At 37.4% G+C, this 16476-nt stretch overlaps 1 protein-coding gene and 1 pseudogene across 2 annotated transcripts; both read left to right on the top strand.

Annotated features, from left to right (window-relative positions):
• Positions 1-717: 717 nt before the first annotated feature.
• On the top strand, positions 718-8447 carry LOC143731206 (tripartite motif-containing protein 16-like). Its single transcript, XM_077221888.1, has 6 exons — positions 718-1426; positions 1594-1689; positions 1820-2053; positions 3943-4102; positions 6547-6606; positions 7202-8447. Exons 1-6 carry the CDS (start codon positions 845-847, stop codon positions 7729-7731), a joined length of 1662 nt encoding a protein of 553 aa, XP_077078003.1. The 5' UTR covers positions 718-844; the 3' UTR covers positions 7732-8447.
• A 2474-nt stretch (positions 8448-10921) lies between these two features.
• LOC143731210 (E3 ubiquitin/ISG15 ligase TRIM25-like) lies at positions 10922-16160 on the top strand (annotated as a pseudogene). The gene is made up of 6 exons (XR_013200716.1): positions 10922-11562; positions 13329-13424; positions 13505-13738; positions 14677-14830; positions 15059-15109; positions 15498-16160. The product of XR_013200716.1 is annotated as an E3 ubiquitin/ISG15 ligase TRIM25-like (transcript).
• Positions 16161-16476: the final 316 nt, after the last annotated feature.

The following is a 16476-nucleotide window of genomic DNA, read 5'->3' as shown; positions in this document are numbered from 1 at the left end:
ACGCTGGAAAGCCACGCCGACTCTCTTATGATTTCTTTATTTATCCAAAGACTTTTTGTTCATAGCCTTTTCAAATACTGTCTTCCTTTTTTTAACTCGTTTGACTTCGCTGCCTCTATATGCAGGTAACGTTACTGAGAATTGTGACTGTTCTTTCTCTGCCATAATTGTTTGTTATTACTAGCTTCGGTTCCTTTTCAAACGGGTGCGCGCATTTGGGCTCCTCCTGTATCAGCAGAGGTGGTATCCATGGTAGCGAGGGAGAGTGACAGTCGCCCCAGCCAATCATTTCTTTCGTCCCGAATGGAATAATGAGCTGTGTTTATTACAGTCCTGAGAGAACTACAGACACTCGATTTTTATAATTTATTTTCCAGAGTACTTACATTTTAATTATGCATTGATATATAAAGACAGTTTGAAAAAATTTGGAAAAAAGTATTTTTGGGGATTTCTACCTACAATACCTTTAATATGGCTTAAAGTTCTAAAACTACAACCAGAGACAACCAATTTCTCACACATTTCTCTTGTCATAAACACTAGCCTATCTATTCCAAAGATAACAACACCATAATACAAGTGGAAAGACAATATTTTTACTTTAAGTGTTCTCCCCATAGAGAACAGTTTTATAAAATATCAATTACTGGCTTCAGCGAAAGACTGACACCTAGTGGATGTTGTTTATTATCTGAACTAAACTACAGGTGAGTCACACGAGAAATGCATACCTGTTTTGCACACGTCTCTTAAAAACTTGTAAACTATTTCAGGGAAAACGAAACCTAAGTGTAGATAAGCCGCTATATGTATCTGTCTATCTGTGTGTCGGTGTAGTGAAATGGCAGAAGCCCGTATTTCAGTGGCTCGGGATCAGTTCAGCTGTTCAGTCTGTCTGGATCTACTGAAGGATCCAGTGACCATCCCCTGTGGACACAGTTACTGTATGAGCTGCATTACAGACTACTGGAATAAAGATGATCAGATGAGAGTTTACAGCTGCCCTCAGTGCAGACAGACCTTCACTCCAAGACCTGTCTTAGGTAAAAATACCATGCTGGCTGAAGTGGTGGGGAAACTGAAGAAGACAAAAGTTCAAACAGCTCGTCCTGCTCTCAGTTATCCTGGACCTGGAGATGTGGAGTGTGACGTCTGTACTGGAAGGAAACGCAAAGCTGTAAAGTCCTGTCTGATGTGTCTGGAATCATATTGTCAAAGTCACTTTGAGTGTCATGAAGAATCTCGTTTAAGGAAACGACACAAAGTGACTGATGCCACTGGACGACTGCAGGAGATGATCTGCCCTCAACATGACAGACTTCTGGAGGTTTACTGTCGTACTGACCAGAAATTGATTTGTTACAGGTGTGTGATGGAAGAACACAAAAATCACGATACTGTTTCAGCTGAAGCAGAGAAACAGGTATGAACTGAAAACACATATAAATAAACTTAGTTGATTCTTGAAGTTATGCCAATTAGGCAATTAATGATGACATTTTCACACCATAATCAAAATTTTAATATGAATAATTCATTCATTTGCACTGAGTCCATTGAGGAGGATTACAGTTATTTTTCGTTCCTCAGAAAAAGGTTGGAGAGATACAAGAGAAATTCCAGCACAGAATCCAAGAGACACAGAAGACGCTTCGGGAGCTCAGAGAGGCTATGAAGACTCACAAGGTGAAACTAACCAAGTACCCTACTTTAACCAGTCAGAGCTCAGTGTTAGACGAGTTTCCAATACTGTAACCCACTGTGTTTAATAGGCTGATGTTGAGTGAAAGGTCTGATTGTCTGTGTGTCCCAACAGCGCTCTTCACAGTCAGCAGTGCAGGTCAGTGAGAGGATCTTTACTGAACTGATCCGCTCCATTGAGAAAAGCCAATCTGAGGTGACACGGATGATCAGAGATCAGGAAAAGGATGCAGTGAGTCGAGCTGAAGGACTCTTGAAGCGACTGGAGCAGGAGATTGATGATCTGAGGAGGAGAGAAGCTGAGCTGAAGCAGCTTTTACACACTGATGATCACATACATTTCCTACAGGTAACAGAAATCTGATCAATAGAAGAGTGCAGTGGTCATGCAGAAATCTTTTCATTAGAGACAGACTTATTTTCTCTTTTTACTGTAACATAACTATGATCTGAGCCACTAAAATAACATTACCAGATTTTCTCACAAGATGCTTTTGTGGCACCTAAAATCAGTTCAAATTTTGTCTAATACCCCACAACAGTTAATCCTCAAAGCTCTACAGAACAGAGTAACAATAATAAAAAAACAGTAATACAAAAAAAAAAAAAGATTACAAACAAGCAAATAAAAAACATTTAAAAATATTAGTCTTTAGAGACTTCTTCAAACAATCCAGTGTTGGGGAATATCTTATCACCCAGGGAAGAGCATTCCATAACCATGGAGCTGAAACAGAGAATGCGCGACCTCCCATTGACTTTAATTTAAATGAGGGCAGCTGAGGAATACAAATTAGAAAATACAATGGAAAATGACTGCTTAACGACATCATCATGTGACACTAAAAACCTTGAGATATAAACATTCCCTTATCTCTTAACTTATAAAGATGTAAAGACAACATAGCACGCAATATTCATAACATCACCTGGAAAAATTGCTGGCAACATTTTAACGAACTTCAAAACAATCGTTGGTTGGAATGTTGTCAGGAATTCTGTTAGGTGTGGTTAGTATTGTGTTCCTATTATAATAGTTTCATTAAAGCAACACTAAGTAAGATTTTTTACCTTAAAATAATGTTTCCAAAATCGTTTCAGTGGTTCATCAAGTTGTGACATGATGAAATGCACTTATGCCACAGCTTTGCGGTCGTTTATCTGATATATCCACGCTATGTAAGATTGCCAGATTGGGTCGCGTTTCTGTAGTTCTAATGAGACATAAGAAAACTACTAATTTGACTTGCTTTACGGCAAGCGTTACAATTGCTCGTTTGTGATGTCGCAATACATCATACTTTCATAAAATCATGCATCATACTCTACCTTGTCTGTGGCCATTGTTGATTCCTAATCCGGTACTGGATAAACAGAGAGCATGTGCGTGCGCGTGCGACAGTAGGCTGCGGTAGGCTAAATTATTTACGACAGCGGTAATGGACAATTCCGCTTCCAACCTGTAGGGTTAGTTACTTGGTGTTCCTTTAACTCTTCAGACAGGTTTTTTTTTAAGACACAAATGAAATTTCACAATTCTAGATTCCAATTTCGATACCACACCAAAAACTACTAGCCTAACTAATATAAAGTTCAGACATTATTAAAGAGAAAACACTTAAATATAATATAATAATAATATTGTAATAATAAAATGTGAAAAACTGAACATATTATAAGTAATAACACAAATAAATGGAATAGAACAAAAATACAAATGAATAAAACAGTGCTTTAAGTTTTATATGTCTAAGAATTCAGTTCAAATTGAATAATCAAATGTAGAATAACACTGGATATCTGTCAGTGTATAAATGAAATATAGTTTAATCCTTATTAAAGTTATTCAGTCAAGAGCAGTGAGTGTTTTTCTGTTTGTCTTTTTATTGTTTGATTAACATTAATGAAACAGACAGCAGCAGGAATATTAGGCTGCTGTCACTTTAAGAATGAATTCACTTAAGACAAGAACGTCAAAAGCATAAAAAGAGAACTCAATTCAGAGTTCTCGCACTCTCTGAGAGTCGGCTTTCTGTGCATGTGCTTCAGATGTGTGTGCGCAGAAAACCATCTCAGACAGCGTGCAAGTAGCAAATTGAATGGTTTAAAGTTGCTTAAAAGTTGCTGGATGTACAGAATCATTTGGAAAAATACGTGTGATACAAATCTTGGGGAGGATGCTGGTAAAACGTTTTTGTGTCTTTGTATCTTTAATGTTTCTGTTTATTTATTTTCTAGAGTTTCCAGACTCTCTCTGAATCTCTGGAATCTTCAGATGTACCCAGAGTTACCAGCAGTTCTGTCCACCTTTATAATGATTTGAGAAAATCTGTCTCTCAACTAAAAGAAAAAGTGGAGAAGTTCTGTAAAGAGGAGATGGAGAAAATATGTGGTCAAGGTAAAGCGGCAGAAACATTTACTTAACACTTTAGAGTACTGTTCCATCATTAATGAATATCTACATAGGAACAAATGAGTAACACATTCTAGTAACAACTACTAACTAACTAACAAACAAGAAATGAATTAGTAAGTAATAGCTCTAGTTGAATGTGGTAGTTCACTATTAGCTAATCAATAACTACTATTTTTTTGACCTACCAGGGGACTACAACGAACTACTGTATAGAGATTCATGATTAATGTGAATAATACATAATGTATAATTAATTCTAAAGTGAAGATCATAATAACCTAATACTTGAGGAAGGACTCAAGTATTACCAAATTCTTCAGAAGGAATTACTAATTATTTAGATCAGTATTCTAAAGTGACATGCATGATGACTCTAGTAATGACTAAAGTCATTGTAAGCTTTTGAGGTTTTTGTAAGGTTTTGGATAGTAATGACTCAAGTGTTACTACATTCTTCTAAAGGAATTACTCATTTCTTGAATCAATATTCTAAAGTGAAGATCATGGTAACCCAGTAGTTATTGCTATCAAAAACCTGAAAAGCTTACAATTACTTCAGTCATTATTAGAGATGTATCATGCTTTTCACTTTAGAATACTGATCCAAATAATTAGTAATTCCTTTATAAGGATGTAGTAACACTTTGAGTAATTAATAGTGGGTTACCATGATCTTCACTTTAGAATGAATTATACATCATGTATTCACATTAATTATGAACCTGTATAGTCCTCTGGGAGGTATGAATAAAATAGTAGTTATTTATTAGCAAATAGCGAACTACCGCATAAAGCTTGTTAATCAGAGCAGTTAAAGGTGGGATCAGTAGTTTTGTAAAAACAATTTTGAAAACTGTCTCGGACCGACTACCAAAACACACTTGTAACCAATCAGCAGTAAGGGGCGTGACTACTAATAATGGGGAGGAGAGAGCGCTCAGTGGACACAGCACAGACATTAGCCAAACGACTACAGAAAGAGAGAGATGGCAGATGAACTTCAAATTAAAAAGAAGGCTTACGATTAGGCAAGAGGTAGAACTCGTTTTAATATCTGAGAAGCTTACCAGCACTGGAGAAAACTCAAGGAGCGGGAAGGCCTAACATCGGACGCCGAGTTTGCTTTATTCCTTCTTGATAGGAGAGTAACATTAAGTTTTGTTTCACAGAACTAATATATGCTGGCCATTGCTTGAATATGCTTGTGTCATCTTTGCTTGTTTTTTCATGTGCTATCGAGTTGATCATGATATCTTAGTGGGTTTTGAGCGTCATCTTCCATGTGAAACAGAGCTGAACAATTGACACCCATTACTACTAAAACATTTTCGACATGGATTACCATAGTAACACATTGACCCAGTCCCAATTTGCCTACTTATACTACGACCTAAAAGTATGTACTCTTTTTGTGAAGAAAAAGTGAGTGTGTAGCAAAAGAGTAGGCAAGCTTTGGGACATAATCACGTCATCTTTAACGGACAGATCTGCTGTGTGCATCCTGTCACCGTAAACTGCCCTGTCAGTCATCTTGTCACAGTTAAAATCCTCCATTCAATCAAATTTGATTTCCAAACGTACTGTTTCTGAGCACGTTCATCGGCCAGTCGTGGGTATTTCATGCGAAGACTCTCCTCGTGTGTTTGCAATTTGAATATAATTATGCATTTAAAAGTTAATGGCTAAACGTATCTTTACAAAAGTTCACAATGCTGCTGCAGGTGCAATATAATGTAGACAACGTTGAATAAAAACATTTTCGTCAGGTTGGATACTGATAATTAATTACTCAAACCCCTTTATCTAAATCTCTCTACATAACCGCCGGACTCGCACATCCTCCGTGTCTGTGATTTTTTAACACTTTTCAGTCGTGTTTGTAGTTCTAGCCGAATCCTCGTCCAACGCACGATGGGTTGCGGGCAATATTAGCCGTTAGAGTGTGCATCGATCTGCACTTCGGATTCTGACCGGAAATAGTAGACCACCCGGGTATCTTTGGAACACTCATTTCAACATACTACGATTTGGGACGTACTAATTCTATTTTCCAATACTATTTAGGACGGATAGTATGCAAATTGGGACTGGGCCATTATTGCTTTCAATATTAGACAATATCCAGTCATTGCCTGGGTTACGGTCGCGTAGCCTACGTAAGTGTGGGGTGGAGCTATCAAATGAGGGGCGAGATCATTTTGAGGTGGGGCGTGTTTGTTTTGGTGATTTCAAATATCAACATTGGCCAAAAGTGTTTTTCAAAAACTACTGATCCCACCTTTAATAGTAGTTACTAGAATGTTTTATATTGTGTTACTAATTTGTTCAGAGTAGTTATTCATTAATGACAGAACAGTATTCTAAAATGTTACCTACTGTTTGTATAATTATTAGAATTGTTCTAATTAATTGTATTATTTTCCTAGGATCATACATCAACATCATTCCCAATAATGAACCCAAGACTAGGGAGGAGTTCTTACAGTGTAAGTCACTAACACACACAGAATGTGATAATTGACAACAATTTATGACCTTTCAGAATCAGGTTATGAAACCAAGATATGTATTCACAATACTAACTTTAGAATAGGTTCTATATATAGTTTTATCAAAGTTAAGTTGCCTTGTTTTTGCACAGCCAAAGCAAAATGCCGACCAGACATATAAGACATACAAGATATAGAGCTTAACTTTCAGTCTTTTTCAGAATTTGAGACACATGACTGCTGTTTGTCATGGGGTATCATACATCTTAACAAAACAATATTCAATATTTTGAATATTGAAAGTTTAAAACAAAATTCTGTTTTAGTAGACCACATACTTTTGAGTGTGAAGACAACATACTTTTATGAAAAGATTATATGCATGGTAATAATGTTGCATTTTTATCAACAAATAAAGTAAATGAAAGAGAAAATAAATATAGATTTTTTTACTATACTGAACTGAATCTATGTTTAATGTTATAGCACTTTAGCTCCACCACCCCTGAAAATAAACTCAGACTCATACAATGCATGTACAAACTGAGAAATAAATGTAAGTTAAATGATTATGTGTTTTCATCTTCCTCAGATTCCCGACAGCACACTCTAGATCTAAACACAGTGAATAAACATGTTCATCTGTCTGAGGACAAAACAGTTGCTACTTATACTCAAACAGAACAGCCGTATCCTGATCATCCAGACAGATTTGATGGTTGGCCTCAGGTGTTGTGTAGAGAGAGTGTGTGTGGACGCTGTTACTGGGAGGTGGAGTGGAGTGGTGAGGTAACTATATCAGTGTCACATAAGATCATCAGAAGAAAGGGAAAGGGTGGAGATTGTTCCTTTGGATTAAATGATCTGTCCTGGAGATTGTCCTGCTCTAAATCCAGTTATTCATTCTGTCACAATAAGATAAAGACTGAACTCCTTATATTCCCCAGCTCCTCTAGAATAGGAGTGTATGTGGATCACAATGCAGGAATTCTGTCCTTCTACAGCGTCTCTGACACAATGACCCTCATTCACAGAGTCCAGACCACATTCACTCAGCCGCTCTATCCGGGGTTTAGGGTAGGTCAGAACACAACAGTGAAACTGTGTCATCTAGGGTTATAGGGATTTTACAATGTTTTCATATTTGTCAAGAGTGAAATTATTTATTTTCTTATCAGTTATTTAATTAAATTCTTGCAGGTTGAATATTACTAGAAATTATTACAGGCTTCTTAATAACATTTTAATTTACATTGTTTAGCAAACTAATATAATAATGTATGTAATGTAGCAACAATGATTGGGAGTAAATTATTACTGGTAGTAATAAATATCAGTGCATGGTGTGTCTTAATATCAACTGTCACAATTTAAACTGCTGTCATATAGATTTTTACATAATGTCTGTATTTACATAAACCAGTGGTTCTCAAAGTGGGGTCTGCGGACCCCTGGAGGTCCGTGAACGATAGCCAGGGAGTCCGCGAAATAATTTATAACAGCCTACCGTTTTTCCATGACTATAAGTCATGTTTTCTTTATCATCTGAAAACTTGCTATTTATTCCAAAGTGACTTATCGGCCTAATGCATTTAATGTCAAATAATAAAAAAGTATGCTTTTAAAGGTTTCTATAGATAGATAATCTATCTATATTTCTTATGCCTGTGCGTCAAGTATTCGCTGTGTTTTGGTCGTTTTTTGGGCACGCGCGCCAGAAGGAGACAGAGACGGCAGAACCATCCTGTTGTTTTTTTTATTTTTAAAAGGCATGACATTTTGTAGTCATTTTTAATGTACACACAAATAAAAAATTGACATTTTGCCGTTTTGAATGATGTACTCTTATCTGTATGACCATAAATAAGAGTATTCCTTTGTTTCCACTGCATAGGAAACAATCCAAGTGTTCGCGCCGGCGTCTCGCGTGCGCGCACAATAGGCTATGTCAATTCTAGCACTGCTAATTTTACATCAAAACCTATATTCATTATCAAAATAAAATACTCACCGAACTTATAAAAAGTTCTGCTTAATTTAATTTGTCTGTTGTGCACTATGAAGGCAGTGACGGTCAATCATTATACCGTCGACTTGCTGTTGTTCCAATCTCATTTCTCCACATGAAGATGCTGATACGTGCAGGTCTGGACCTCTGTAATTTTTTTAATGTGTAGCCTATTATATAATGAAAGTTTTGAAATAATTGCCTAATATAAACTCTAATTTGGCGCTGCAAGGATATTAAACATCGCGATGATAAACTGACCTTCTCATCTGAGCGGTTTCAGCAGACTACCAGCGCTCGTCAATGTCAAAATGCGCATTTCCGCATGACGCTTCAGTTATTCGGTCATAAAGTGTGAGATAAGATGTAGGCTAAACAAGATCTAGACACGTGTGAAATTAATGTGGGAAAAAATAAATACTCTGAACCGTCACTACAGACCAGACCAACACAAACACATGACAAACTGGAAGTGTCACAGCTCTGTCACTAAACCAAGGGAAAACCCAGACAAGGCTGACAGAACTGTGACAAAACCTGATTTTTGCAATTGCATCTTCTGTCATACAACGTTATTACAGACCTGAACATGGTGTCACTTTATATCTTTGGAGTATATAGTCATGTGTTCCTTATGTGCCATATCAGTGTTACTCATTGCGCGGCTCGCCAAGCTTTCATTTGTGGCTCGCATGGCGGTAAATAATACAGTGATATGATCAAGCAGTCACTACAGATATTTCATAAAAACATTTAAAAAGAAGTAGGACTATAACATAACCCCTTAAAAACTCAAAGTGTCAGCTCTATTTTCAAATAATTTTGATCGGATTGAAAGGGGTGGTTTATCGAGAGAACATGTTCACTTGATCGATTGAAAACTGAAAGGACGCCGTCCGTCGCGCTGAACGCGCTGTTCTTCTGATGAATAAAGTGTCGTATAAACGAGTGTCACGTCGTTCTATAATTCTCATTTCACTCAGTATTTGTGAAGTGAAGCAGGACAACCGCTCACCAGTCCTTGTTTCAGATTCTCATCCACAGACGACTGATTTTGGGCATTTTTACTGCGTGATCAATACAAACAGCACGGCATAACGGTTCATCATAGTCTCCAAATTATGACCAGAATTTGATGTTAAGTCTGCTGTTTAAAACAAATAAAGAACCAATGTAGTAAAATGGTTATTACGCGACAACAGCGGGAAACTTTGTATATTTGTGCAGTGTGCGAATGTCAAAAAACCTATTCCCAATTTGAATCTTTTGACTTATAAACGTACACATCACCCCGATCATGCATCATATCACGATGTTAAGCATTCATGTAAACTACACTACACTCAGATTAATCAATCACAATGAATTCAGACCGATTGAAACAAAAGTTGTGCATGTAAACATATCCAGTCCCTGCGGAGTTGCCAGTTATGGCAGTATTTCCAGCTCTTAACGCCGCATGTGCTCTTGGATGATTAGATACATGAGGGGCTAATGTAGAAAAAGTAACTTGATGTCATTCTGGGATGAATCTATTCTGGAAATCCTGCTTTTTTTGTCATTAAGGGAAATCATCTTGTCTCAGTTACAAATTTGACTGGTAAATCACTAAAAGAAAATTATTTATTGCATTGCATATTGAATGTTCAGGGGTGACATTAATAAACAGACATGGTATTTATGACTGGATGTAACTTTTTATACTTTCCTGTAAAAATGGCTCTCCTACTGACTTTGTCCTATCAGTACGGCTCTCATGAAAAAAATAGTGAAGACCACTGTGCCATATGAATCTGGGGATCACAGAAATGACTTCCTCTGCACGAACAGTAAGGATCTTTACTAAACTGATCCGCTCCATTAGAGAAGGTTACACAGGTGATCATAAATCAGAAAAAGGCTGAAGTGAGACAAACAGAAAGACACTCGGAAGAGCCAGAGCAGATGATTAAAGAACTGTGGAGAGGAGATGCTGAGCTGGAAATTTCTAAACACTTAATTTGGCTTAAAATCCTAAAATTTAAACCAGGGACAATCCATTTCTCACACATTTCTCTTGTCATAAACACTATCTATTGAAATTATAACAAAAACATGATACAAGTGGAAAGACAATATTCTTATTTTAAATGTTCTCCCCATAGAGAACAGTTTTATGAAAAATCCAGTCCTGGCTTCAGTGAGAGACTGACACCTAGTGGATGTTCTTTATTATCTGAACTAAACTACTGGTGAGTCACACCAGAAATACATACCTGTTTTGCACACGTCTCTTAAAGACTTTTGGGGAAACGAAACCTAAGTGTAGATAAGCTGCTTTATGTATATGTCTATCTGTGTGTTTGTGCAGTGAGATGGCAGAAGCCCGTATTTCAGTGGCTCGGGATCAGTTCAGCTGTTCAATCTGTCTGGATCTACTGAAGGATCCAGTGACCATCCCCTGTGGACACAGTTACTGTATGAGCTGCATTACAGACTACTGGAATAAAAATGATCAGGAGGGAGTTTACAGCTGCCCTCAGTGTAGAGAGACCTTCACTCCAAGACCTGCTTTAAACAAGAATGTGATGCTGGCTGAAATGGTGGACAACCTAAAGAAGGCAAAAGTCAAAACAGCTCGTACTGCACTCAGTTATGCTGGACCTGGAGATGTGGAGTGTGACTTCTGTACTGGAAGGAAACGCAAAGCTGTAAAGTCCTGTCTGATGTGTCTCGAATCATACTGTCAAAGTCACTTTAAGTGTCATGAAGTATCTCCTTTAAAGAAACGACACAAAGTGACTGTTGCCACTGGACGACTGCAAGAGATGATCTGCTCTAAACACGACAGACTAATGGAGGTTTACTGTCGTACTGACCAGCGATGTATTTGTTTGATGTGTGTGGTGGATGACCACAAAAATCACCATACTGTTTCAGCTGAAGCAGAGAGGACAGAGAAACAGGTATGAACTGAAATTGCATAACTTATGTTTGCTGTTATGCTAAACCTAATACATTTCATTTGCTGTCATTTAATTGCATATTGTTAATCAGTATTGTATCATTGTAAATTATTATTAGTAGCCAGACATGTTCACAAGTCCCTGTAAATTCTCAAGTTTTTTTCTATTTTAAGCAATAGTTCTTTCAGCTAAAAATATAAATAGCAGTGTCTGAGGCTAAAATCGACATTATATCATATCATTTGAAACGCAGAGACAGTCACCGCAAGAGAAAAAAACGTGCTGTTTATTTTGAGCTATTTGACTTGCCACTTGCTGTTGTTCTCAAGCAATGGGTAGCCTACTAACCTATGTCTTACAGTGAGCACCAGTGGTAACAAAACCCCCATGTATAGACAAGCGTTACAGTAAACAACACAAAAAAATGACATTCCTATCTGTGTGTCGTTTATGTTAAGTCGATATAATAACACACCCTGACTCAACAAACTGATCTGTGGTAAGGAGTCAGACAGGGGGATGAGTATGGAAGTGTCCGTCCATTACAGGTCCAACCGGTCCTACTCAACCCACTCCGAGTGGGATTCGAATCGGCTTCTCCGGCGTGGGAGGCAGGGTCGCTAACAAGGACTAAAGACCGCAGCTGCTAACACACCTTTTGAGGCCAGGGGAGTAAGGTTTACAAGTACAGCTCTTACTGGCCTACGTCTGTTAGACTCACCCAACTAAACCTCACTACCATCCGGGTCACGGCACCAAAATTAACCACTCTTACTCACCCCGCTCCAAGCAGGATTCGAACCGGATCTCCGTTGTGGGAGGCAGGAGCGCTAACTGGAAGCTCTTTCTGGCCTTCTACTGTAACAGAGACCAGTTGGTACTCTTGGATATTCTGTGCATATAGTAGCAAATACATAAAAAAAATATTAAAAGGACATTGAAACGTGTACTTGAAATCGACAGCAAGTCTCTGACAGATGTGCAACCACAGCTTCTGTATTGATTAATTTATTGCTTTTCAAATTAAATGACATGAAGATTATCACATGTTAAGACTTTACTATACTGTTATTGCCATTGTTCATTTATAACAGCACTTTTCCAATGGGTGTTTAACACACATGCCTAATGCTGTCTTGGTGTGTTGGGAGATCAATTGTTGTAATTTTTGTTGCTGCACCTAATATTGATAGGGAATGTATGAATGAATGAATGGTAAAATATGTTGTTTCATGCTGTCAAGACGAGAGAACGAAATCAGGAATCAGGTCACAGACTCAAGTTTCCATCTCTGTTTGTAGCCATAGTATAGTATTTTATTATAACTTTAGTTCTGGCTCTGGGTCATTTGCTGTGTGTTTCTTTTTCTTTCTTTTTGTGAAGTCTTTATCAGAGCAATGTAAAGGTGAACAAATGTAATTGTTTCATTAAAATATTGAATGTAATAGATAAATTCCAGTATAGAAATATCGGTAACGCTTCATTTTACATTCCTGTTTCCCATGTACATACTATGTATTTATTATAGTATTTACAATAACTGGGTAATAACTAGGTACTAACCCTGAACTTACCCCTAAACCTACCCTAAACCCATGTACTTACCTTATATTACCCAGTACTTTCTAGGTAAGTACGCTGTAAGTACTGTACTGTAAAATGAAGCGTTTCCGAAATATCTAGATGTAGTACATGAAATCTTTAAAGTCTTATTGAGAGAAAACTGAAGTTTTCTAATGTTTGCAATTATTTGTTCATCCTCACAGAAACGGGTTGGAGAGACAGTAATAATATTACAGAAGAGAATTCAGGAGAGGCAAACAAAGCTCCAGGAGCTCAGAGAGTCAGTGCAGACTCACAGGGTGAGTTTTGAAAAGAGGAGAAAAATAACTGTCAGATTGAATGTACTGATTCTAGCGGTTCTCTGTGTGTGTCCTTACAGAGCTCTGCACAGGCTGCAGTGGAGGACAGTGAGAGGATCTTTACTGAACTGATCCGCTCCATTGTGAAAAGCCGATCTGAGGTGACACGGATGATCAGAGATCAGGAAAAGGATGCAGTGAGTCGAGCTGAAGAACGACTGGAGCGACTGGAGCAGGAGATTGATGATCTGAGGAGGAGAGAAGCTGATCTGGAGCAACTGTCACACACTGATGATCACATACATTTCCTACAGGTTTAGGAATGATTTTATTATTACGAAATAAATTTCATTTATTCATTTAGCAGACACTTTGATCCAAAGCGACTTACAAATGAGAACAATAGAAGCAGTTAAACTAAAAGTAGGACAACAATATGCAAGTGCTATGACCCATCTCAGTTTAATTTAACGCAGTTATTTAAAAAAAAAATGTAATAGATAGAATAGAAGAGAAAGTGTTAGTATTACTGGATCGAGTGCTGCCGAAAGAGATGCGTCTTCAGTCGTTTCTTGAAAGTGGCTACAGACTCCGCAGCTCTGGTTGAGTTAGGCAGATCATTCCACCATCAGGGAACAGACATGTAAAGGTCCGAGAAATAGATTTTGTGGCTCTTTGTGATGGTACCACAAGACGACGTTTGCTTGTAGAGCGCAAGTTTCTGGATGACACATAAGTCTGAAGTAATGAGTTTAGGTAAAAGGGAGCAGTGCCAGTGGTTGTTCTGTAGGCAAACGTCAGTGATTTGAATTTAATGCGAGCGCCAACTTGCAAACAGTGCAATTTTGTGAGGAGAGGAGTGACATGTGCTCTCTTCGGCTCGTTAAAGACCACTCTAGCTACAGCATTCTGGATCAGTTGCAGAGTTGCATTTGGTTTGTGATGAATAATCGCATTCATTCGAATCTGAAAACAACTGCCAGTTGTTCTGATCAGTGTGAATGTTGTCAAGATTGTATTAGATTTGGTATTTCCAAACTTTTCTGTCAGCTGAACCCCGTAGCCTAAAATATTGACTTGAAGACTTGAAAGATTTAAGTAAATATTTCAATAATCATGCATGATCACATATGGATATGATTCATTGTGTCTGTTGATGGTCTCATGACATGCAGGTAAGCAATTAAAATACTTCATCTTTACACTGCGTTTCATATTTACCTGTATGTCTATTGTCTTTTTGCATATGTAGAGATTCCAGTCTGTTTCCGTCCCTCCTGCGTCTACAGACTGCACCACTTTCCCTATTGTCTTGATTTATGATGAGTCGAGAAGATCTGTATCTCTGTTAAGAAGTAAATTCGAGAATTTCTGCAAAGAGGAGATAGAAAAGTTATCTGGTATAGGTAAAGTACAGACTCATCTCATAAAGCAGAGTACGAAAAAATGTACAAATAAATATTGTGTGGATGCCAATACACAATAATAATTATTAATAACAATAAATTATTGTTAATAATAATAATAAACAAATCATTGTTATTAAATAAATACATATTATGGATACTTTTATCAGCTCAAATCCCACTTCAAATATCTGTTTGTTTCACTTTTAAATATGTTTGTTTCTGTAGCGAAATGCATCAAAATCAATGAACCCAGAACAAGGGAGGACTTCTTACAGTGTAAGTGTTATAAATATTAATACAAAATAAAGCAAACACAGACTAATATACACTTAAAGGTGAAGTGTTTAATTTCTGTGACACTATCAGCACCAAACCGTAATGCAGTGGTCTGACAGCTTGAATTTGGGGTTTAGATTATCTACTCCAAACAACGGCAGACAGGAGGAGTGTTTATGAAAGCAGTCATAATGTTCTAATTCTGTTCCACTATTGGCCAAAAGAAAAAATTTACACTTTTTAACTAAACTTCTAATCAAATAATTTTACTTCAAAACTTGTGGAATACATCAGTGATCTTGTTTCTACATTTATATCTTTGATTGTTGCCTCACCTAATGCTTTGAAGGTATTTCAACAAATGCAATCTGTGTTTAATCTCCATCAGATTCCCATCAGTTTACTCTGGATTCTGAGTCAGTGCATAAATGCCTCCATCTGTCTGAGGAAAACAGAATGGCTACTGGCACTGCCACGATCCAACTGTATCCCGATCACCCGGACAGATTTGATGCTTGGCCTCAGGTGTTGTGTAGAGAGAGAGTGTGTGTGGACGCTGTTACTGGGAGGTGGAGTGGAATGGGACGGATGGGTTGGGTATTTCAGTGTCATATAACAGCATCAGCAGGAAGGGACAGGGTGATGAGTGTAAATTTGGATGTAACAATCAGTCCTGGAGATTATTTTGCTTTCGCTCTGGATACATATATAGTCACAATAACAAAAAATTTGGACTAATCTGCAGCTCCTCTAGAATAGGAGTGTATGTGGATCACAGTGCAGGGATTCTGTCCTTCTACAGCGTCTCTGACACAATGACCCTCATTCACAGAGTCCAGACCACATTCACTCAGCCGCTCTATCCGGGGTTTGTCGTAAATCCGGAAACATCAGTGAAACTGTGTCATCTAGAAGTATAGATGATATAGAGATTCTTCAAATTATCACAATCATATGGCAGTTAGTCTCTTATCGAGTCAGTTGATTGATTGTAGTGTACATATTAATTTGTAGTGTAAAAAAATAATGACAATAAAATTATATCAGTAAATGCTGTATTATTTTGCAGTTTTATTTTAACATTAAATATCCTAAATTCTTAAATGAAGTAACTTAAATTCTACATTTCACCTTAGCTTTATGAAAGATTTTAAATCATTCTCATTATAGCCTAATTTTTTGATTGATAGATGACTTTCCTACATTGCACTTAGACAAAACATCATCAAAAACAATGATCAAAAAACATACATGACATTTACAAGATGGCCGCGGCGTGAGTGAACGTGTGTCAAGCTCTACTCAAGCATGCTTATTGTAATCATAGTAGCTTTGTAAGATCTCTTCTTTTTTTTTTTTTGACTGCT

This window comes from Siphateles boraxobius, unplaced genomic scaffold, assembly GCF_051911475.1.
Source record: "Siphateles boraxobius isolate OS27281-9 unplaced genomic scaffold, OSU_SipBor_1 86, whole genome shotgun sequence".
In the NCBI taxonomy this organism is placed as follows: domain Eukaryota; kingdom Metazoa; phylum Chordata; class Actinopteri; order Cypriniformes; family Leuciscidae; genus Siphateles; species Siphateles boraxobius.
This window is presented reverse-complemented; position numbering and strand designations above follow the sequence as displayed.

What these genes read in the sequence shown, in the direction of transcription:
- LOC143731206 (XM_077221888.1), top strand. Translation starts at nt 845, where the DNA reads ATGGCAGAAGCCCGTATTTCAGTGGCTCGGGATCAGTTCAGCTGTTCA. An exon ending in CAGCTGAAGCAGAGAAACAG is followed by an intron (nt 1,427 to 1,593) that starts GTATGAACTGAA and finishes TTCGTTCCTCAG; the next exon opens with AAAAAGGTTGGAGAGATACA. An exon ending in TAGGGAGGAGTTCTTACAGT is followed by an intron (nt 6,607 to 7,201) that starts GTAAGTCACTAA and finishes CATCTTCCTCAG; the next exon opens with ATTCCCGACAGCACACTCTA.